Here is a 23,707-nt window from a genome sequence, read left to right as displayed (position 1 = left end):
ATTTTTATTTGCATATCAGAGAGGTAGCAACTAGATAATAATAATAATAATAATAATAATAATTTAGCGGGCCGGATTATGTTTTATTTTTGAGATCAGTTGCAGGCCGGGTAGAGGGGGAGGGCGGGCCGTAAATGGCCTGCGGGCCGGCAGTTTGAGACCACTGGTCTACAGACAAAGTGCACTTTTAGCAGAAATTAAATTTTACAATCAATTCTCTTCTGATTAAAATGAGAACTAAGTATTGATGACTCATCCTGCACTACAATGATTTTTGTCCAATTAGATGCTCTTTAGAATGAGAATGCCCCTCCCCTTCATAAAACCTGTGACTTGCAAGTTGCAAATTAGGGTTCATGGCTGTGGTATAAACTAAAACATATGACCCTCACATTGATAAGAGTGTGTGTGTGTTTATTGCACAGGCTGTCAGTTTGAGGGAAGAGTTTATGCAGATGGTGAGACATTCCAATCACCCACAGGATCATGTGAGGAGTGCAGGTGCTCTGTAAGTACACACGCAAACAGAGTGATAATCATGTTTTGTTTTGTTACATTTTAAAGGGGACCTTTTAAGCAAAATTCATTTTTACATGGTGTTTGAACATAAATTTGTGTCAGCAGGGAGTATGCAACCACCCTATAATGGTAAAAATCCACCCTCTTTCTTTAATCCCCATAAATCATAAATAGTGTCTCAGAACAAGCCGTTTGCATTTTCTATGCAATATGACATCACATTGCTTAGGCCCCGCCCAGAAGTGCTGACAGACTCTGCCCTATTAGCATAGACCTGCCCTGAGTGAGCTGTACACAGTCCACAGCATTTAACAGCAGCATTCAAGTAAGAAATGTATTCTTATTAAAGCTACTAAATTTATTCAGTCAAGAGCAGTGAGTGATTTTGTGTTTTTCTTTTACTGTTTGATTCATATTAACAGTAGCAGTAGCCTGTATATTACACTGCTTTCACTTAAATATACAGATCTATTTTACACATGTGATTTCTTTACTTGTTGTTTATGTTCACAGATATAACCGACTGTGTTTATGTGAACTTTGTGTTTTTGGCATAACCTTGTCTTTATTTGACAGTTTAAAGGGTTAGTTCAGCCAACAATGAAAATTCTGTCATTAGTTACTCACCCTCATGTCGTCCCATAAGACCTTTGTTCATCTTCGGAACAAATTAAGATATTTTTGATAAAATCTGATGGCTCAGTGAGGCCTCCATTGACAGAAAGATAATTAACACTTTCAATGTCCAGAAAGCTACTAAAGACATATTTAAAACAGTTCATGTGACTACAGAGGTTCAACCTTAATGTTATGAAGTGACGAGAATACTTTTTGTGCGCCAAAAAAAAAAAAAAAATATTCGTAAAGCTTTGAAACTTCATGAAGTGGTATTTTGAAATCTCCCATCACTAGATATTGTCTTTAGTAGCTTTCTGGGCATCTGAAAGTGTTAATTGTCTTGCTGGCAATAGAGGCCTCACTGAGCCATCGGATTTTATCAAAAATATCTTAATTTGTGTTCCGAAGATGAATGAAGGTCTTACAATTGGGGAATGACATGAGGGTGAGTAATTAATGACACAATTAATTTTTTTTTTTCATTTTCAAACAGTATGACAAATTAGAACATGTGTAAAAACATTTAATAACTCAGTTTTTATCTGTCATTCTCTCTATCATTCTGTACATCGTTCTGTCATTCTATCTGTCATTGATCATAATTGATCAAAGGTAATTACGTTTTATATGAGTTTGTATGTGAATTAATGGTGGGGCTGGATGTTTTTTTTGTTTAGAGAGGTGAGGTTCAGTGCTGTCCTAAAAGCTGTTCCAAGGTCTCCTGCCCTAACCCTTGGCGGGACCCCTGCACATGCAATGTGTGTGAAGGCTGTCTATACCGCGGTCGCGAATGTGGAAATGGAGAACGCTTCCCTAATCCCAGTGATCCCTGCCAGGGCTGTATTTGCCTGGTACACAAATAAACACCACACTGTTACCAAACCTGTAGTTTATCTTCATTTTGAACTGTTGTAGTTTTACTTAACATATACTGTGTTGTGTATGTGTGTAGAATGGAAGTGTGTCATGCACACCCGTGTCTTGTCCGGAAGCACCCTGCAAGCGGCCAGTGCGTCCTCCAGGTGAGTGCTGTCCTGTGTGCACAGGGACATGTGAACACCTGGGACAGGTGCATGAGAATGGTGCCACATTCACCCCACCCAACGACCGCTGCTCTACCTGCATATGCCAGGTGAGACCACTGATGTATATGTGAACGTTTACCATAGTATCACAAAAATACACTAGTTACTTCTCTGATTGTCACAATGATAATTTTTTTTTAGCAACAATGAAATAACAAAAAAGTGCCCTTAAATACCATGTTTTTTCAACAATAAAATAGAATATCAAATAAATTAATAAAATATTGGTTACACTTTATTTTACAGTGCCATAGTTACATTACTATATTACTAACTACATGTACTTACTATAGAGTTACAGTTAGGGTTAGGGTTTGGTTTAGGGTTAGTTACTTGTAGTTATGCATAATTTACTGTTATTAATTGTAGTAGTAAGTACATGTAGTAATGTGTAACTACTGCACTGTAAAATAAAGTGTTACCAAAATATCAAATAAAAATTATTTTAAAATAAAATGTAAAAAAATCCATTGTATTTAATTTTTTTTGGCATGTACTATGTACTATAATGTGTTCTGTCTTGAGTATAATGCATATACCATAGTACTAACTGTACATGAATATGGTAATCAAACAGTTACATTGTATACTGTATATCAATATATCATGCTATTACCATCTGATACCATCACCATACCATACTACCAACAATTTTTAGCGCAATGCATTTGTGCTTTCCAGAGTGGAGACGTGTTCTGTGAGAAGAAGTTGTGTTCTCAGCAGTGCACACATCCGGTGCGCTATAGGAACTGTTGTCCGGTATGTGGTGACTGTCTGTTTGAAGGGCAGAAGTACGGAAACACACAGACGTTCTACGTCCCCTCGGACCCCTGCAAGCGCTGCGCGTGTCATAGTGGCTCTGTTACATGCACCGTGGTTGCCTGTCCTGTGGTTTCCTGCCAGAACCCCGTCACCCCACCGGGACAGTGTTGCCCACAGTGCAGAGGTCAGTGTGTGTCCACAGACTCCACACATGAGGTCAGAAGCAAAACAAAACACTATGATTATTGTGCTGCCTCTAAGATACCACGTTTGGATAAAAAATGCATCAACATGTAAAATAAAATACACATTGTTTTGAAGTAGGATACCAGTTTAATGTATTTTGATTTTACACTAGCAACAATACATTAACAAAAAAGTGCCATTGTAATACCATGTTTTTTTTTTTGGGCAGGTACCATGGTAGGGTCATGTGTTCTCTCTCGAGTACCCTGAAAATATCATAATACATAAATATGGTATTTAAACAGCATACTGTTACGGTATACTGTATAAAAAGAAAACCAAACTTCAAGCTCTGTAGAGATCAGTTCAGCTTGTTTGTCTGTTTAGTTGTGAGTTTGTGTTTTTGTGATGATTGTGTCGGTATCTGATCTGAGTTTGACCTGTGATCTCTTTGGCCTCATAGTATGTGTTCAACAAGGTCAGGAGTATGAAGAAGGACAGAGCTTGACCCTCCACCCCACTGACCACTGCTTAAACTGCACCTGTGTGGTAAGAAACACAATACACAAATTCAGCCATTAGCATCTCATCCACAACATCCTGCTGACTTAAGCATTAGATTTGACTGATCGAATGGTTCAGTGTTTACAAATGTGTGTTTCAGGGTGGTGAGGTGAGCTGTGTAGGTCCTCAGTGCGCTAAACTGACCTGCATGCATCAGGTCACTGATCTCGGCTCCTGCTGTCCCCGTTGCAGAGGTACAGAATAGATACATCCCTTTAGGACATACAGCATTTTATTTTTTTCCCTGACATTGACTTATAATGTCAGTTATATAAAATCAGTTTATTTTTTTATGAACATTTCCCAGCCTTTCTGTGACCTCTAGAGTTAAAGGTGCCGTAGAACGTCTTTTTAAAAGATGTAATATAACTCTAAGGTGTCCCCTGAATGTGTCTGTGAAGTTTCAGCTCAAAATACCCCATAGAGTTTTTTTATTAATTTTTTTAACTGCCTATTTTGGGGCATCAAATATGCGCTGATCCAGGCTGCGGCCCCTTTAAATTCTCCTGCTCCCCACCCACGGAGCTCGCGCTTGCGTAAAACAGCATAAACAAAGTTCACGCAGCTAATATAACCCTCAAAATGGATCTTTTTGGAAGTGTTTGTCATGCAGCATGTCTAATCGCGTAAGTATTGTATTTATTTGGATGTTTACATTTGATTCTGAATGAGTTTGATGGTGCTCCGTGGCTAAAGCTAACACTACACACTGTTGGAGAGATTTATAAAGAATGAAGTTATGTTTATGAATTATACAGTCTGCAAGTGTTTAAAAAATTAAAATAACGGCAGTCTTGTCTCTGTGAATACAGTAATAAACGATGCTAACTTTAACCACATTTAACAGTACATTAGCAACATGCTAACGAAACATTTAGAAAGACAATTTACAAATATCACAAAAAATATCATGTTATCATGGATCATGTCAGTTATTATTGTTCCTTCTGCCATTTTTCGCTATTGTCCTTGCTTACCTAGTCTGATGATTCAGCTGTGCAGATCCAGACGTTAATACTGGCTGCCCTTGTCTAATGCCCTGAACATGAGCTGGCATATGCAAATATTGGGGGTGTACATATTAATGACATAACAGGTGTTATGTTGAGATTCGCCTGTTCTTCGGAGGTCTTTTAAACAAATGAGATTTATATAAGAAGGAGGAAACAATGGTGTTTGAGACTCACTGTATGTCATTTCCATGTATTAAACTCTTGTTATTTAACTATGCCAAGGTAAATTCAATTTTTAATTCTAGGGCACCTTTAAACATGCTGCTTTTGCTGCTGTACCTTTAAAACTTCAATATACAAATTACCTCTGTTATGATCTATTATGATATGCTAAACTCTTGGCAGACATATGTAATTTGCTTGAGGTTGTGACATCAATACCTTAAAGATTAATGAATGACCCATTTTGTTTTGAATGAGTACTTTATTAAAAATAAATAATATTATTATGATTATTATTATTTATTTTATTATAAAATTTTATATATATATATATATATATATATATATATATATATATATATATATATATATATATATATATATATATATATAATGTTTAAGCATATTAAAAAAAAAAACTACTTTAAAAATTAACATAAATCTGTTATGATATTAAATAAGAATTAAAGAGATAGTTCACCAAAAACACTTACTCACCCTTGTATCGTTCCAAACCCATAAGATTTTCGTTCATCTTTTTAATTCAAATGAAGATATTTTTAATGAAATCTGAGAAATTTCTGTCCCTCCATTGAAAGTCTATTCACCCAAAATTCAAAACGATCATAAAGACATGGTAAAATTAATCCAGATGAATTGACGGGTTTAAACCAAGTCTTCTGAAGAATCATGATCGCTTTATATGATAAACAGATTTAATTTAGGCTTTTATTTATATATATAAACAGTGATAAGCAAACATAACAGAAGCTCAACTGTACTTGCTTGATGAGAACAAACCTCATTGGTTCTTGCAAAAGCTCAGACACATTGCGCAACACACAAGAATGAACCAAATTTAAATGCTGTAAACTGTGTTTACTGATCAATGTTTATATGTGAATAAAAGCCTAAATTAAATCTGTTCATCATATAAAGCAATCATGTCTCTTCAGAAGACTTGGATTTAAAGGTGCCCTAGAACTTTTTTTAAAAAGATGTAATATAAGTCTAAGAATGTGTCTGTAAATTCAATTTTTCATTTGAGGGCACCTTTAAGCACTTGATTAATATGTATTTATTTTACAATCTCTTCATGAAAGTTTTGATGAATCAGATTTTTTTTTGTGAATAGACTTTCAATGGAAAGAAATCGAAAGATAAAAGTATCTTCATTTGTGTTCCTGAAGATGGATTTGGATTTTTTGGGAATAATTTTCACTATCCTTTAAATAAGATTATACTTTGATAGGCTTTAAAATAAGTGTTACTAAGCAGAGCTGTATCTCTCTCAGGCTGTTTTTATGATGGCGTCGAGCACCTTGAAGGCAGTACCTGGTTTCCGTCCAGTGGTCCCTGCATGTCCTGTATGTGTGTGAATGGAGTGACCACCTGCTCAGAGGTCCACTGTCTCTCCACCTGTCTAAACCAGATCAGCGTGCCGGGAGAATGTTGCCCAGTGTGTGCAGGTACAACTACAATCCCTTCAAACAGTTTTGTGCCTGCATAGTTTTTCTTTGGAAGTCTAATGTTTGAAATTTGTGTATTTCTTCTGTCAGACTGCGTGTTTGAAGGCCATGTGTACGGCCCTGGAGAAAGTTTCCACCCTTCTGGTGACCCCTGTCAGATCTGCACTTGTGAGGTATGGCTCATCACAACATTTTGTGCGCATATGTTTGTTTGCTTGCCTTACGATGTGTGTATGTGTTGTAGGTGATGCCAGACGGGCAACAGCACTTGCGCTGCTACAGGAAGCAGTGCCCGAGTCTGGTGGACTGTCCTAAACACAATATCCTATACAGCGGCTCTGACTCCTGCTGCCCTGTCTGTGCACGTTAGTATGAACACTGCTGTGAACGTATTTTCTACATTGCTGTGCGAGTTTCGTGTCTCTCGTATAACTCTATGGTCTACTTCCTCTCACATATTAAAGGGTTAGTTCACCCAAAAATGAAAATTCAGTCATTAATTACTCACTCTCATGTCGTTCCACACCCGTAAGAAAGCTACTAAAGACATATTTAAAACAGTTCATGTGACTACAGTGGTTGAACTTTAATGTTATAAAGCGACGAGAATACTTTTTGTGTGCCAAAAAAAACAAATCGATTTTATTCAACAATATCTAGTGATGGGTGATTTCAAAACATTGCTTCATGAAGCCTCGAAGCTTTGCGAATGTTTTTTTCTGAATCAGTGGTTTGGAGCGTGTATCAAACTGCCAAAGTCACGTGATTTCAGTAAACGAGGCTTTGTTACATCATAATTGTTTTGAAATTTCAATGGTTCACCACTGGGGGGCGAGGCTTTGGCAGTTTGATACGTGGTCTGAACCACTGATTCAAAACAAAAGATTCGTAAGGCATCGAAGCTTCATGGAGTTTTTGCTTTTTTGGCGCACAAAAAGTATTCTCGTCGCTTCATAACATTAAGGTTGAACCGCTGTAGTCTATGAACTGTTTTAAATATGTCTTTAGTAGCTTTCTGGGCATCTGAAAATGTTAATTAGGCAATGGAGGCCTCACTGAGTCATCAGATTTTATCAAAAATATCTTAATTTGTGTTCAGAAGATGAACGAAGGTCTTACGGTGTGGAACGACATGATTGTGAGTAATTAATGACAGAATTTTCATTTTTGAGTGAACTAACCCTTTAAATTAATTGGTAGCGCTTTACAAAAACATAGAGCAAACAGAGCAAAAGCATATTTATAAATTATGTTTGTTCAAAATATATTAATGTTAGTTTATATAATTTCATTGTTCGAAATACAGAACCTAATGTTAATGAATTGAACCTTATTGTAAGTTTTTGGTAATTGAAATAAAGCCGAAATTAACTGAAAAAAGTAATTTAAAGTACTAAAATAACTAAAACTGAAATAAAAAGCTAAATAGAAATATAAAAAACTAATGAAAATGACAAAAGCACATGACTAAATTACTAAAACAAACTGAAGTGAAAACTGAAAAAAGCTAATTCAAAATATTAATGAATATTATAAAAGTATATAATAGTATGTATTTCATGCCTATTTGTCTATCTATCTATCTATCTATCTATCTATCTATCTATCTATCTATCTATCTATCTATCTATCTATCTATTTATCTATTTATTTATTTTATATATATATATATATATATATATATATATATATATTTATTTATTTTATTTTTTTTAAATGAGTGGGATATTGTACATTCAGTCGGTTAATATCAGAATGAAGTATTCTTTAGAGCCGTTTGATAATAACCCTGTTTATTTTGCTATAATGAGTGGTGCGCTGTAGATTCTATTGAAAATAGACTATTATATGCCAAATTTGATTTGAGATTAACAAAAATACATTTTAAGGGGTTCAAGTAATGTAAAATTTCTAATTGAATATTATTTTCCAAATGTTTTCACAAATGCAACGATTTAAACAAACTGTAACCATACGAGTCTCTTTGAAGAACTATTTCAAATCTTTTTCATATAGTTGATTCATTTGATTCTATGCTAGATGTTTTTGTAGGATTATTGTTTAATTGTTGTGGTTTGTATTTCAGAGCCCGTCAGTAACTGTACAGCTACCCTGATCGGTAATGAAGTGTTGGCCACTGATGATCCCTGTTTCACTTGTCAGTGCAAGGTATCTAAATACACTACTCTTTTGTAAAGTTTTGTACATTGATATGGAATGATGATGTTTATGTGTGTGTTTAGGATTTGACATGGACGTGTATTCATCGGGGCTGCCCTCCTCTTAGCTGCCCTCCAGATGATCAGCACACACCCCCTGATACCTGCTGCCCCATCTGTGACAGTACAGAGTTTCTCTATCAGAGATAATGCTATGTCGCTTCTTACATTGTATGTGTGCTCACTTATATGTGTTTGTCTCAGAGTGTGTATTAGAGGGCGACCAAACCCATGTGCCAAATGGCCAGAGATGGACAGACAAGGAGAACGAGTGTATCACCTGCATCTGCAATGTGAGGAAACTAAAATGGAACTATCAGGAAACCATTTCAGGAGAAACAAAAAAACAACACAATTTTAAGCAAAAAAATTATTTTGATGCTTTTATGTTATTTTTGATCAAGCAAACTGTAAAAGTTATGTCATTTTTATCAGGAAGTTGTTGTTATGATGCTTTTTTAAATTTGAAAATTCAAGTCTATTTGTTGACTCGCATCTGCACCAAAAGCTCTAGAGTCACATGTATTGAATGTTTAATGCAGTATTAAGCACATTTTAAAGTAATTCATGTGTGTGTGTTTTAGCAAGGGCACATCGAGTGTAATCTGCAGGAGTGTCCTCCGCTTGATTGTCCGGATGGATCAGTCAAAGTGAAGAACCCTGGGAAGTGCTGTTTAGAGTGCAAAGGCATCACAGCTGTAGTGCAATCCATAGACACCGGTGCTCAGTGTGTGTACGAGGGACAGGTGTACAGCCACAATGACCACTGGGAGGTGGACGAGTGTACGTCCTGCACCTGTGTGTCCAGAGATGTGCACTGCCAAACCCAGAGATGCCCAACTCTTACGTGTGCCTCGGTAAGATGACGATATGCACCTATAGTCCACCTATATTAGTGATGACTTCACATTGTTTGAAACCTGTTGACAGGCTTCTAAATGTAGGTCCCTGCGAGTCCTTAAAAAGTCTTAAATTTAGTTTTAAGTTACGAATATCTTAAATAGTATAAGAAAATTTTTAATTATCATTTCAACAGATCTTACATTTGGTGAAATGTAAAACCTGGAATTGCGATGTGGCTTATTGTGACAACTAAACAAAAAGTGAATATGCGTTCAAAAATGTAGAATAAGACGGTTCTAGAATATTTATATATAATCATATCTTACTAATCCCTTTTCTTGTATTATTTGAACTGCAAAGTTGTTTAAATCATTGTTTTTACAGTCATTTTAAGATGTTTAGCTTAAACAATGACCTACAACCCCCCTATATAGTATTTATTTTATTTGTGCAGTACTTAAAAAGCCTTACATTTTATTTATTTTTTCCCCACAATATTTTTATTTTATTTTCACTTTTTAACACTTTGAAAAACAGCCTTTTACATTCATATACATTCTTTCAAATTCTATACAACCATGAGATTGCTGCAACAAAAAAACAACAAAAACACTCAGAACAAGAATGCTCCCTCTGTTTTAGTCCATGGTAATCTATTCAAAATTGACTATTACAGTCATAATGAATGCAAAATAAAATATATATGTTAAAGAATTTATCAATTCTACAAGGTCGGAACCACATTGTCCACAAAGATTAGTCATCCACTTCTTCATCTGTTAAATTCAAATCCTTAAAGGAACCATCAAACGTTTTTTTACAAGATGTAATATAAGTCTAAGGTGTCCCCTGAATGTGTCTGTGAAGTTTCAGCTCAAAATACCCCATAGATTTTTTTGAATAAATTTTTTTAACTGCCTATTTTGTGGCATAATTAGAAATGCGTCGATTCATGCTGCGGCCCTTTTAAATCCTCGCGCTCTCCGCCCCCTCCCGAGCTCTCGACTCTATCATTGCATAAACAAAGTTCACACAGCTAATATAACCCTCAAAATGGATCTTTACAAAGTGTTCATCATGCATACTGCATGCATGGATCGGATCATGTGAGTATAGTATTTATTTGGATGTTTACATTTGATTCTGAATGAGTTTGAGGCTGTGCTCCGTGGCTAATGGCTAATGCTACACTCTTGGAGAGATTTATAAAGAATGAATACCTCCAGCTTGTGTAATGCTTTGAAGATGGGCTGGCATATGCAAATGTTGGGAGCGTACATATTAATGATCCCGACTGTTACATAACAGTCGGTGTTATGTTGAGATTCGCCTGTTCTTCAGAGGTCTTTTAAACAAATGAGATTTATATAAGAAGGAGGAAACAATGCTGTTTGAGACTCACTGTATGTCATTTCCATGTACTGAAATCTTGTTATTCAAGTATGCCTAGATAAAGTCAATTTTTAATTCTAGGGCACCTTTAATATAATTAATGAAAGGGCTCCATATGTTTTCAAATACATGCTGTTTAGCCTTTAATATGTAAGTTATCTTTTCTAATGGAAGGCTTGACAACATCTGTTTTATCCATTGAGTAGTACTTGGTCTGTGAATCTTTGTCCACAACAGAGCGACACATTTTTTGGCATAAAGCAAGCTGAGGTCTATAAACACTCGTCCACATCTACTATAATTTTGTTTCTCTGGGTATAAGCCCAACAGAAAAAGCTTAGAGTCCAGTAAAATTTGTTTTGAAATGATCCTCAATTATGACTCTTACCAAGTTCATCTAGCTTCCATACATTTCTACATATGTCTGGTATGTTTTTATTATATCTATTTAATTCCACCGGTGCTGCATTAACCATTTATACTGTATACGTTTAAGGCGTGTATTTATAGGCATAACGTGAGCCTTTATACAAGCTGCTTTCCAATCCTCATCCAAAATTTCAAATTGCAAGTTTTCCTTCCATGCATTCAACTTATACTGTGAATTTTCAGATGAGTAAGATGTCAGCAACCCATGAAATTCAGATATGATACCCTTTCTCAAATGATCCTTTATCATATTTTTTTTTTCCCAAAGATGAATGTGGGGGTCTAGCGAGGACATTGTCTTGATTTGCTTTAACAAAGCTTCTAATCTGGAAGTATTTGAAAAAATGCTTCCTATTGAGGCTGAATTCCTCAAAAGACCTCATAATAGCAAAATCTGTCAAATAAAGATCTTGAATAATTTTAAGTCCCTTCGATTGCCACAATTTGAATGTAGCATCCGCTCTTCCTGGTACAAAGAACCGATTACCCCATATTGGACTATAGTGAGATAATGAATGGGATTCTTTTAAATATTTTGTACATCATACCGCTCTTAACATATGTTTTACAATTGAGTTTTTAGTTTGTTTCCGTAGTTTCTTTGCTGTGTCTAAATATATGTATGAGGGAAGAGGTAGGGTTAGATTGTGAGATTCCATTTCAGTCCAGTATGGAGACTCATTTGTTGAAAAGTAAAACATAACAGATCTCAGCTGTGCAGCCCAGTAATACCACAATATGTTTGGCCATTTTAAGCCCCCTCTGTCAAATGGTAAATACAACAAAGACAAACAAAGTCTTGCCCTCCTATTGTTCCATATGAATCTGACAAACATAATTTTGGATGGTGGTGTTGGAAGTAGAATATTTTGAAATAAAGTAGTTTGGGTAATATATTCATTTTTAAAATATTAATTTTCCCAAATATAGATACTGGTAGTGACATCCATATATCAATTGAGTCATTCATTTCCATCATTAAAGGTTCATAGTTTGCATCAACAGTGTTTTCCAGTCTTGGCAACTCCCAAATATTTAAACTTCTCTACAACATTGAATTGAATTACCTCTGAAATTGGATTCTTTCTTTCATTTGAATTGAGCAGTAATATAGAAGATTTTGTGTTATTTACCTTATATCCCGAGATAGCACCAAATGTGTTAATTAGCTGTAACTCAGCCGGAATTGTTTTACTTAAGTTTGACATGAATAAGATAAAATCACCAGCGTACTAGGATATTCTGTGTTCTGTCGTCCCTACTGTTATTCCACAGAATTGCTGATGTAAACGTACTCCAATTGCGAGAGGTTCAATAGTGTGAACAACAAAGGAGAGAGTGGGCATCCTTTACTAATTTTTATTGGTTTTGAAATATTTCTATTTGTCAAGATTTCTGCAGTTGAATTTTTGTATATTATCTTAACTAATTTTATGAAATTATTTCCAATTCCAAATCTTTCTAAAACATTGAAAAGATAGGGCCATTCGACCCTATCGAAGGCCTTTTCGGCATCTAATGATAGGAGTGCTGTATCGGACATTTCTTTGTTAGTATGAATTATGTTCAATACCCTTACATTGTGGAAACCCTGCCTTCCCATTATAAATCCATTTTGATCTTTATTAATAATATTTGGCAATAGTTTTTGTAACCGTTTTGCTAAAAGTTCACATATTGTCTTAAAGTACCCCTATTATTGAAAATGACCTTTCATGTAGTGTGTAACATAGCTCTAAGTGAATGAAAACATCTGGCAAAGTTTTAAATCTGAAAGTGCACTGTATAAAGTTATTGTCTCTCAAAAGTAAGAGTCGACTCTCAGTCAATTAAACGAGTCATTTGTAAAACGAATCCCAAGCCTTTTCGTTGTGACATCACAAAGAAACATTAGCATATTGCCCACCCAGTTGTTGTGCGCACACACACCAGGGAAAATAATTTTTTTCAACAATACCACAGCAGTACAATCTTTTGTTGTGTTCTCGTCATTTTACTGGTGACTGCTTCTCAAACCTCAGGAAGTTTAACGCAGAATTCACAAAATTCTTGGTCTTAAAATATGGATCAATGCCCAGTTTATTTGGACCAGCTTGCTCCTCTGAATCTCAGCTTGTAAGTATGAGTAATAATTGATGTTTATAATTTGTAGCGATTGTTCAAAATTTGTAGTTTTGTTTGTTATGTTATGTAATGTACACCCTAGTCTGTCTCCTGCTAACCGGCTAACTCACATTTCTGTAGTTCTGCTATTCAGATGTGGGTCCAATATTGTCTAAAAATGTGTCGATTAATGCAGCTTGTCTGTCTTATTACTTGGAGTAATGATCAAGGATGGAGCACGACTTTTGTTTAAGAAGTGTAATGCATTATCAGCTATTCATGTTTGTGCTCTGCTAACGTGGGAGTTTACAACATACAAAACTCTTTTTTTTCCTCTGCGTTTTTATTATTACAGTAGAGTGGAGCTCTATCTGTATTGTAACAGGATGTTAAGATGCTTTGTAATTTCAAACAATGATAGCTATTTTTCTTTTTTAATAGTTATGACAAAAAGTCTGTGTACCCTTCTGGCCTAAATGTTTATCTTATGTTAGAGGTTTTCAGCTTCGCTTGGCATTCTGATACAGTTCCCACAGGTGCACCTACATAAAGTATAACAGTGACGCTGCTATCAAGTGCGTAAAAGTGTAAACAGTTGCCTCTTGCGCATGTAGGCAGCTGCAGTATTAAAAAATGCAGAGTTTAACTGCACAATGGCTGCTAAAAATGACAACAAAGCCAGCAAAGATTGCAGTTCAGTTTCCATGTTATGGTTTACAGGGTCGTCAAGGATACACAGAGCGAATGTGGGCAGCCATGCCATCGTATTCAAAAGTCTCCGTTTTGGTCCCTTGAAATGCAACCCGGCATTTTCAAACTAAATCAAGGGTCTGCAGCGTTTTTGAAAGTCTCCGTTTTTGAGGTTCGAAAAAGCTGGCGTAGTGTAAACGACAGGCGTAACCGTAGCAAAACTTATGCATTTGAAAGCGAAAATGCATTAGTGTTAACGGGCCTTAGAAAAAAAGTTATTTTATGAAGTGGTCACTGAAAGGTTCTTTGGGGAACCACGCATGGTTGTTCAATGACATTACTGTGAAAACCTTCTTTTGGAACCTTTATTTACAAAAGCGTATGTAAAAACAAACAAAAACAAAACAAAACATAGAAGCCTCCTACTCCAGTCGTGATTGTGAATCCGTTTCTGATTGATCGACTACTTCAGATGTTTCGTCGTCGGACTCGGGCTCGAATTGATATGGTAAAATCGATGATATCTTTTCTGTCCATACATTGTATACAAAGTCTTGCGAATTAGCTGTCATTCAGTTATGGCAATGGCCGCGCGCAGTAGACCAATCACAAAGGATTGGGTCATCTGACCAATCAGAGCAGAGTAGGCTCACGGAAAGGAGGGGTTTAGAGAGACTGATTCTTTGAACTGCTTCTAACGAATCGTTTACAAAACATTGAAAACTCATGTGAAATTAAATGTATATTATGAGAAAACGAAAGTGTTTTTTGACCTTGCATGCATGTAAACCTGTTGTAGGAGACTCCCAAAACAATATTAGGAACCTTAAATAATAGGGCATAATAGGGGCACTTTAAGGTCAGAATTGAACAAAATTATGGGTCTCTTGTTTTCACATTTGTTAGAGGTTTTACCTGGTTTTGGCAGTAAGATAATTAGAGCACTATTCATAGAGGGTGGAAAACTTCCTTTCTGAAATACCTCCAGAAACATTTCCAAAAGTGGAGTTAACAATTTATTTTATATTTTTTATACAGGTCTGTTGGAAGACCATCTGGTCATGCCCTTTTTCCTGACTTCATATTATCAGTGGCGTTCCCTATTTCTTCCTTGTTAATTTTCATCTCAAGGTCTTTATGTTCATTTGGGAAATGAGGTATAGGCAGTTCATCTAAAAACCTATTTGAGTTTTGCGAATTAGTCTCATTTTTTGTATCATATAATTCTTTATAGTAGCCTCTAAAGGCAAATTTTATTTTAAAAACCCTGCAGATACCCTGTAAATAGTAAGATCCAACTTATAAGTCAGTGTACTATATTAGTGAGAATTTTTGACTGGCAAGGACATTTTGGGCCCCTCTCAGGTATAATCTACCTGGATATATAGTAGTATTTGTGTGTTTGTAGGATGAAACTCCGGCTCTGGTTCCTGGAATGTGTTGTCCTCACTGCATTCCCCACCCCGCCACCTGCATTGTGTTTGGAGACCCTCACTATCGAACATTTGATGGAAAGATGGTGAACTTCCAGGGGACGTGCACATATGTTCTGGCTCAGGACTGTGAGGGCGGAGACTTCAGGTGCTCACAGTATTCTCTCACTCACTACAATACACTTCAAAAGTCCAGAGTCAGTAAAAACTTGACTTTACTCAGCAGGGATGGATTAAATTGTTCAAAAGTGACTGTAAAGATATTTATAATGTAAATTTTTTTTTTTGTATCACAGTGTCCACAGAAATATTAAACAGCACAACTGTTTTTAACATTAATTACAAAAAAGAGGTTACTTTCACCAAAAAGAATTAAGCTTAAATCTAGATTAAATCAAGGTTTATCTAATAATTCTGTTGCACCAAACTTTAAACCTTGTTTAAAAATGAGCAGGTTTACATTTAAACCATAATTTTGATCCTGGATTTAATTTGTATTTAAAATAGATTAACTTTAATCCTGTTGCTCCATAACTTTAAACTCAGATAAATCTCAATTATTGTGCGTTGCACCAATAAGAATTAAATTAAGCAATCAAGGATTTGTTGATCTGGATTTTATTTTAAATCAAGTTGTGCTGCAGTTACGTTGTCTAATCTGTGATTAACCTCCATTTACGATCAATTTTCACCACCATGATGGATTTGCCATTGCAATTAAACAGCAACAATGTTAATATTCCATTTCCTTCTTTATTGACCACCAGAATCTCTCTATCTGACATAAGTAGGGGGTAGGTTTAGGGTTAGGGATAGAATATCCCCGTAAAATGTCTTTGGAATGTCCCCATAAAATATGGAAACCTAATGTGTGTGTGTGTGTGTGTGTGTGTGTGTGTGTGTGTGTGTGTGTGTGTGTGTGTGTGTGTGTGTGTGTGTGTGTGTGTGTGTGTGTGTGTGTGTGTGTGTGTGTGTGTGTGTGTGTGTGTGTGTGTGTGTGTGTGTGTGTGTGTGTGTGTGTTCCAGTGTCCATGTGTCTAATGAGGACCGGGGACGTAAGGGAGTGTCATGGACCAAAGAAGTGACTGTGTTTATTGGACATGTTGTTGTGCAGCTGTTTCAAGACTGGATTGTCAAGGTATTATGCCTTTAGGCCTGTTCACACAAAGAATGATAACTATAAATGTAACTAAAACAATAAATACTAAAATGATAAATATATTAGCGTCCACACCAATTCACTGTAATGTTCTGTTTACAGGTGTGAACACTGAACAGGCCTTTACAGTGTTACTTACTTTTTTCACAATACTTATAATATACCAAACAAATGCTATATATATACAGAGCAATACAGTCAAACCAAAAATTATTCTGACATTTTTGATATATTTTTACTAGTGGGTGCAGGACACTATAGTTCATTTATGTAAGTGAGGATAGCAAAATAAAGTAAACTGTGACATATTATACCCAAAAATTCTTCATACAGTGGACTACCAGTAAAATTGATAAACATTTATTACCAAAAATGATTCAACTTTGACCTGACCATGTTTTGCTTAAGTGTTATCTGACATCATTTAGATTTAAAGAATTAATTCTTTTCTGACAAAGTTAAACTCTGAGATCTTGTCATATTTTATTACCATTTTTTTAAACTATAGTGAATAAACTATAGATCACTTTTTAGGCTCCTGACTCGCCTGCACTTTTCTCTGGTTTTCTAACCCATTCTAGCAGTCAGCATCAAGTGCCATATATCATTTTAAACAGGACAACTTGAAGTTTCAGTTTAGATCTTTTAAAGTCCCAATTTTACATTTATTTTGTCTGAGAATGGATAAAATGTCCAGAATTTCAAAAAAACGGCAGCAAAAATCTGGTGTTTTTCACTGTAAACTCACACAAAACCTCCTGAAGTTTGAATTTTTTCTTTTAAAAAGTTATATTTGGATGTTTTAAACTTTCAGATGAAATTTTGTCTAAATGTAACAATCTCTAAGCAAGTTATAGTCATGTGTTACAATATTACTCTAGATAAAACTACAATATTAATCTTTAGGGATAAACAGATGTACTTTATTTATTGATAATGTGTATCCAAAAAAGACCAGGGAGTAAAATAAATTCAAAAAAATGTTATACAACAGAACACTAAAGAAAAAGTGATTTATTAGAGAAATATATTTTCAGTCTGAACATGAATAAAAAAAATAGTGTTGTAAGTAATGAAAACAATTATGAAAATTGTCTTCGAAAATAAAAACAGTGCAAATGTTTTTTCACAAAATACACACAAAATGAGAGAGAAATATAAGTAGTTCAACTGAACTAATAATGTAAATGATCTTCAAACTATAAAATAAGTATTTAGATAATAAAAAAACCAAACAGAGCAGTCCTGTGGCTGTACTCCTCACTGAACACGACACATTTTTGGCCACCGGCGGCCGTCTCTGTTTTTGAGGGAAATGAATGAAAGGTGTTCAAGGTGTTCAATGTTCAGCTTATTTTAGTTTTTTTATAGTATTTTTTGTTATAGTTTTTTATAGTTTTTAATTCACTTATGATGGAATGTTCAATATTCAACATATAACTGACAGTCATGATGCGGTTGTCACAGTTACATAATAGTTTATGATCTTCTTTCTTACATGTATGTTTGTATTTCTAATGTGCTAATATAATAAGCTAAATCAGGGATTCTTAAACTTTTATGTCAGCTAAACCCGCTTTGACCTAAAATATTTACTTGAAGTACCCCCAGAGATTTTAATTTAATATTTCAACATTTAAAAAAAAACAAAAAAAAAAACATTTGCATTGTTCACAGTTCTCTAATTTAGTTTAATGATCAAATGACATGCAAATGTTTTTTAGCAAGTGTTTTATTTTGTTTTTATTTTTGAATTATTTATTTTCATTTTATATTTTTATGATTTTATTAATTATCAGCTTTTCCTCAACTCATGAACCCCCCTCCCCCCAGATTATGGAAAACCCTGAGCTAAATTATCAATTTATCTTCAGCTTTTCTTTAGACACATATTGACAACTTTGCTTGTTTTCTTCCTCCTTTCCTTCGATCCGTCAGGTTGATTATCAACCCGTCTCCCTGCCATTTCTTAAAGAGCCGTATGTTTACCTGGAACGCAAGACCAACACCATCCTCCTGAACACCAATGTTGGGCTGAAGGTACAGTCTCTGTATGTGTTCACTCTGGGTTCAATTTTCTATAGGAAAGAAACATCATAAACAAAATCTCCTTAATATCAAGTGCTTCTTTATTGTATAGCAATGAGATTAAATATAGAGCAAAGTTTCTTGCTTAGATTTTTCTCCTTAGAAAAAAAGACTCTGGTAATCTCACCTGTGTCTCCTCTAGAGATCAGATTTGCTAAAATACTAAATATCAAAAGTCTGAGATTTCAGTATGAATTCAAACATTTCTCATGAAATTCTTCCCACACCACATTATCTTGATTTATTGCCTGAATTTATTTTTATTAATTTGTAATATTTTATATTCATTTTATGATAGCACTTTTTATTTGTTGATTTGATGATTGTGATTTAAGGTGTTATGGAATGGCCGGTCTCATGTGGAAGTTAGTGTTCCTGGAACCTATAAGAAGCACATGTGCGGTTTATGTGGCAACTTCAATAACTACCCTTTGGACGACATGAAACTTCGCAACGGACAAATCGCCAAATCTGAAGCAGATTTCGGAAACAACTGGAAGGTTAAAACACTAAAACATCTTCATGCTTTGTGTTTTGATTAATATGTTATTTTTGTAGTTGAGAGCAAAAGTATAAATGTGACAGCTGAGAATGCGGGAATGGGAATTGGGATGTGTTCATTTTTAAATCTTTTTTTCTGTTTGAACACCAAGGCTCAACATGTCTGAAGAACCAATGCTAGCCAGTAGCCACACAATCTTGATGTATTTCAAATGTTAAATATTAATGTTAAATAATATTCTCCTTGCAGGTGGGCAGTGGAAATTCAAGTTTTCATTGTTCTGATGTGAAAAACATTAATCCATGTAAGAAGGCTGGATACTCCGCCCGTAAGACCGCAAACACTCGCTGCGCAGTGCTGAAGTCGCCCGTGTTTGAGCGGTGTCATAAGGTGGTGCCACCCAAGATGTTCTTTGCTTCATGTGTGTATGATCTGTGCGCCTGCGGGTCCAATATAGACGAGTGTTTGTGTGACGTGTTGGAGGCTTACTCGTCCCAGTGCCGTGAGGCCGGGATTATCCTGCAATGGAGGTCGCCGACACTCTGCGGTGAGTGAGATATACTCATGCGGTTAACTGCCTTTTTGAGCATAAAACATCCAAACTTAAATGTTTGTAATTTATAAATGCTTAGGAATACAGACTATTGATTATTGCTGATTATACAGATTAACTGCAAACTACAGATTACTGTTGAAGTGAAAGCACTTCAAAAAATGAAAGTGTAAAAAAGTTATAGTTTAAGTTTGCTGTAAAAACAAATGAACTGTACTAAACATTTTTTATTGTATACATTTTACTAAATAATTTTTACGTTTAAAATTGCTATAAAATCAAAGCCATATGTCTAACCAAGTTGTGGTCCAAATTTGAAGTTTCTATGAGATTTTGTTTAAATATTAACAGGAGTGAAGAGGTTTGCTTGTGTTGTAAGCGATACAGTATATAAATTAATGTGATTTGATTTGTCGTGCTTTAGTACAAAACCATCTTTTTTCTTTTCCATCCTTACAGCCATGGGGTGCCCGCTGGACCGTGGTTATGTGTTTGATGAGTGTGGGCCGCCGTGTCCTAAGACGTGTTTTAATAAAGACGTGCCACTCGGTGTGATCGAGGCTCACTGCTTTAAACCCTGCGTACCAGGATGCCAGTGTCCTGCTGGACTGGTAGAACACAACTCCCACTGCATCATCCCTGAGAAATGTCCTAAAATTATCCATGGCAGTCTTGGAGACCCTCAAACTGTGGAGTCAAATCGCAAATTGTTTGTCTACAAGGTCTAAATCTCACTGAATCTTGTTTTTAATTATCCCTGAGATCTGATTAACTAAAACAAGTAAATTTGCATTAAGATTCATTAGTACACATTATTTCATATAAAAAATATTTGTAATTTTTATCAAAACTTGCTACTTTTCAGCTGACATCATAAATCCCTCTTACTTATCAACCCTTGTCTTTCCAACATCTGCCTCCACTTTTCACAATCCAATAATTTCCTGATGGATAAAAAGTCCCATCCTACATTTTTCTCATTGAATATCCTGTTGCACTCAGAAATTCAACAGATCACAATGAGTTGCAAATGGAGTTTTGTATTGACTTTAAAATGCTTGAGCTTAACGCACATTTAATTTTTACTTTATAGCTCAAACCACTTATACAATCCTCTACTGTATACTGCATTTAGTTAGTTAGTTAGTTAGTTAGTTAGTTAGTTAGTTAGTTAGTTAGTTAGTTAGTTTGTTTGTTTGTTTGTTTGTTTGATTGGTGCTACTGTTTGTAAGTGTTTCTGACACTGTGTTAACCTGGAGCTAAACATTATCAGTTAACCATCCACTGACAGGAAGATATTTGAGCCAACTGGACAAATTCAGGAAAAATGTCCTCTTTCTTTCACCACAGATGCGAGGAAAAAGCTTTTTTGAATCATCATGAGGTTTCTGTTTTAGCATGATTGCTTGCCATAAAAGATCATGGACTTTTCCTCTTCAGTTAATGAGTTAACCACAATGACAAAGATAAATCTGCATAGTTTTTGTTTTTTGCACTGTTTTTGATTGGCCTTTTTTTGCTGTTGCACTGGTGTTGTGATTTAATTTTTTTTTCACTCTCTTTAAATAGAGAGCTTTATAAGCAATGTTATTACACTTGATAATTTTATTTACAATACTGACAGTGAATCTATATAAAAATAGAAACACAAAAAGAGCTTGTATGTTACATTCATCAGGTGCTTTGACATTTATCAGTATATGTCATATTTAATGTATTCTCATATTTACCGTATGTCCCGTTATTACACCAAATCTCACCTTCACCCAGTCTGTGCTTGTTCTTATTGCACTTTTTTTTACACTATTTTGAATATGAACTTTTTGAGGAAAAAATGGCACATAAATAGCTAGTCAATTTTGATTACTAAGATTTCATTTAGACTTACTGTAGAAAACAAAAGATATAATTCTAATAAAAATTAACAAATGGGATATTTGCTCAACCGATACCATAAATATATTTTGGTCTTACAATATTTGGTTGGTTGTCGTAATAATTTTCATCAAAGTTCTATTTCTTCAACTTTGATATAAAACATAAATGTCATTTTAACTGAATGTAAATCTTAAATGTTTCAATTTAACCAAAAATGTAAAGAGCTATCTAACATGAGGTTTAAACATCTGACATAGGATTCAGCCAGGATTTATATATATATATATATATATATATATATATATATATATATAATATATATAATCTCGTAGCTGATTGAGTGTCATGATTTGTCAGAGGAGTGCGGTCAGCGCTGAGCTGCCTCTGTAATCTGACTCTAATGGTTTCCTCAGCGACAGACGTGGCTTTGTTGTAATCGTGCATCATTCATGAAGATAAACTCATCGAACAGGTGAGACACTTTCTCTTTTCAAGTTGGATTTATATAAGGTAGAACTATCTGTTATGTTTGTATTTTATATTTGTATTATGATGTACAGCAAGAACACATTTCATTATGTTGATTGTGCTTGTAGTGTGTATATTTCTTTCAAACACCTTTGTGGTGATGATATTGAGCTTATATGAAATGCTTTGACTCTTTTAGGATGGAAGAGTGTTTGCATTTGGTTTGTGAGACCATCGGTGTACATGAAGATGATGAGGTCGGCGTGGACGTCATCTGTTCCCTCTATAAGAGTGTCTTTCTCATCACCGCCAGCCTGGAGGACACAAAGAGAGCCATTTTACAGGTGAACATTCATCACACCAACACTCATGAATGAGAAGAGTGAGACAGAAAATAGAAGTAGAAAGATAAATAAATAAAAAATGTTTAATGCAATATCAGAGTTTCGTGTGTTCAGGTCAGAGGTCAGAGTGGAGGGTTGTTATGCTCGGCTAGAGGAGTCCTGCATGTTCTCCTAGTGATGGAGAAACAGCGGAAGAACAGAGAAGAGGTATTTAATTTAATTCCTTCTATATTTCTTTAAAATATTCTGCTTTATTTCTATATATATATTGCATCTCGATTCCACGTAAATCTTATTCCTAAATAATAATGATCTGCATGTGTCTATTAAACCTTTGACAAAACCACAACGGAACATTAAGATCTGCACTGGCGCTGACGCTGACCCAGAGAAAGAAGTTCCCTGTCAATATCAGTCTCTCAACGTTGCGTCATTGATGATGGATTGGGAAATGGGGAAACACCTTTGTCCTACAATACTAAAGCCTGATTGGCATAACAACGTTGCATCACAATATCCAATGGTGTTTAAGCACGTGAATCAGGGGCGGGAACGCTCCGTATATAGCGGGGCACTGGGTGCCATTTCCTCAGAATCTTTCTCCTTCATGCAAGACTGTGACATCTGGCGTCTTTTCATTGTTGAGTCATCACAGAAAAATGGATTTAGGAATACAAAGTTCACGCTTGTGTGTTCCAGTGAATAAGAATGTTGTTGATGCCTTGTTCTGTCTGCACAGTACCTATTGAACTTCCCTGTGCCCATGCAGAAGCTGCTGTGAAGAGCTTTATTTGCCCTCACTGTGAGGCCAAGAGGGTCGGGACTCTCGGGGTTCGGATAGCCTTCTAGTGCAATGAGCAACTCACCTGCAACCCACCGCACCCCCCTTCAGCTGCTCCCTTCGAGCCGCCGAGGAAGAATAAACGGCATCTTGATGTGGTGCACAACAGGTTTAGTGGTGAGCTCTTGCCAGCTCATAGCAGGCATGCCTCCCACTTCTCAGACCCTTCCTCACCACCAGTGGCATATGCTGAAGCTTGTGCCCACCCCCTTCATGCGACCTCATTTCATTCAAAGCACCAGGTGAGGAACAGTACAAAGCCATGTCCATGGTGGTCTCTGATTTGGCTGGTCCACCAGTCATGTCGATGGCTACCCACAGCAGCAACATTGAATTCACAGACAGTAGGCTTCTACGTGTGCTGTCAAAGGTGTTTGAGGAGCTGGA

At 35.6% G+C, this 23,707-nt stretch overlaps 1 protein-coding gene across 1 annotated transcript in view; it reads left to right on the top strand.

Moving 5' to 3' along the window:
• The window catches only part of LOC137022913 (kielin/chordin-like protein), a 99,840-nt gene extending 76,580 nt beyond the window's left edge, over positions 1-23,260 (top strand). Inside the window, exons 36-57 of the mRNA XM_067389382.1 lie at positions 426-508; positions 1,815-1,988; positions 2,090-2,269; positions 2,904-3,168; positions 3,634-3,719; positions 3,835-3,928; positions 6,205-6,378; positions 6,469-6,551; positions 6,623-6,743; positions 8,465-8,547; positions 8,622-8,721; positions 8,802-8,890; positions 9,182-9,454; positions 15,463-15,635; positions 16,514-16,625; positions 18,585-18,686; positions 19,070-19,234; positions 19,486-19,783; positions 20,249-20,498; positions 22,335-22,479; positions 22,594-22,686; positions 23,219-23,260. Of these exons, the coding sequence (XP_067245483.1) occupies positions 426-508; positions 1,815-1,988; positions 2,090-2,269; positions 2,904-3,168; positions 3,634-3,719; positions 3,835-3,928; positions 6,205-6,378; positions 6,469-6,551; positions 6,623-6,743; positions 8,465-8,547; positions 8,622-8,721; positions 8,802-8,890; positions 9,182-9,454; positions 15,463-15,635; positions 16,514-16,625; positions 18,585-18,686; positions 19,070-19,234; positions 19,486-19,783; positions 20,249-20,498; positions 22,335-22,479; positions 22,594-22,686; positions 23,219-23,260 (3,185 nt within the window). The remainder of the gene's footprint in view (positions 1-425; positions 509-1,814; positions 1,989-2,089; positions 2,270-2,903; positions 3,169-3,633; positions 3,720-3,834; positions 3,929-6,204; positions 6,379-6,468; positions 6,552-6,622; positions 6,744-8,464; positions 8,548-8,621; positions 8,722-8,801; positions 8,891-9,181; positions 9,455-15,462; positions 15,636-16,513; positions 16,626-18,584; positions 18,687-19,069; positions 19,235-19,485; positions 19,784-20,248; positions 20,499-22,334; positions 22,480-22,593; positions 22,687-23,218) is intronic.
• The last annotated feature ends 447 nt before the right edge of the window (positions 23,261-23,707 follow it).

The sequence above is a fragment of the Chanodichthys erythropterus genome, chromosome 7 (genome assembly GCF_024489055.1).
Source record: "Chanodichthys erythropterus isolate Z2021 chromosome 7, ASM2448905v1, whole genome shotgun sequence".
Lineage (NCBI taxonomy): Eukaryota > Metazoa > Chordata > Actinopteri > Cypriniformes > Xenocyprididae > Chanodichthys > Chanodichthys erythropterus.
This window is presented reverse-complemented; position numbering and strand designations above follow the sequence as displayed.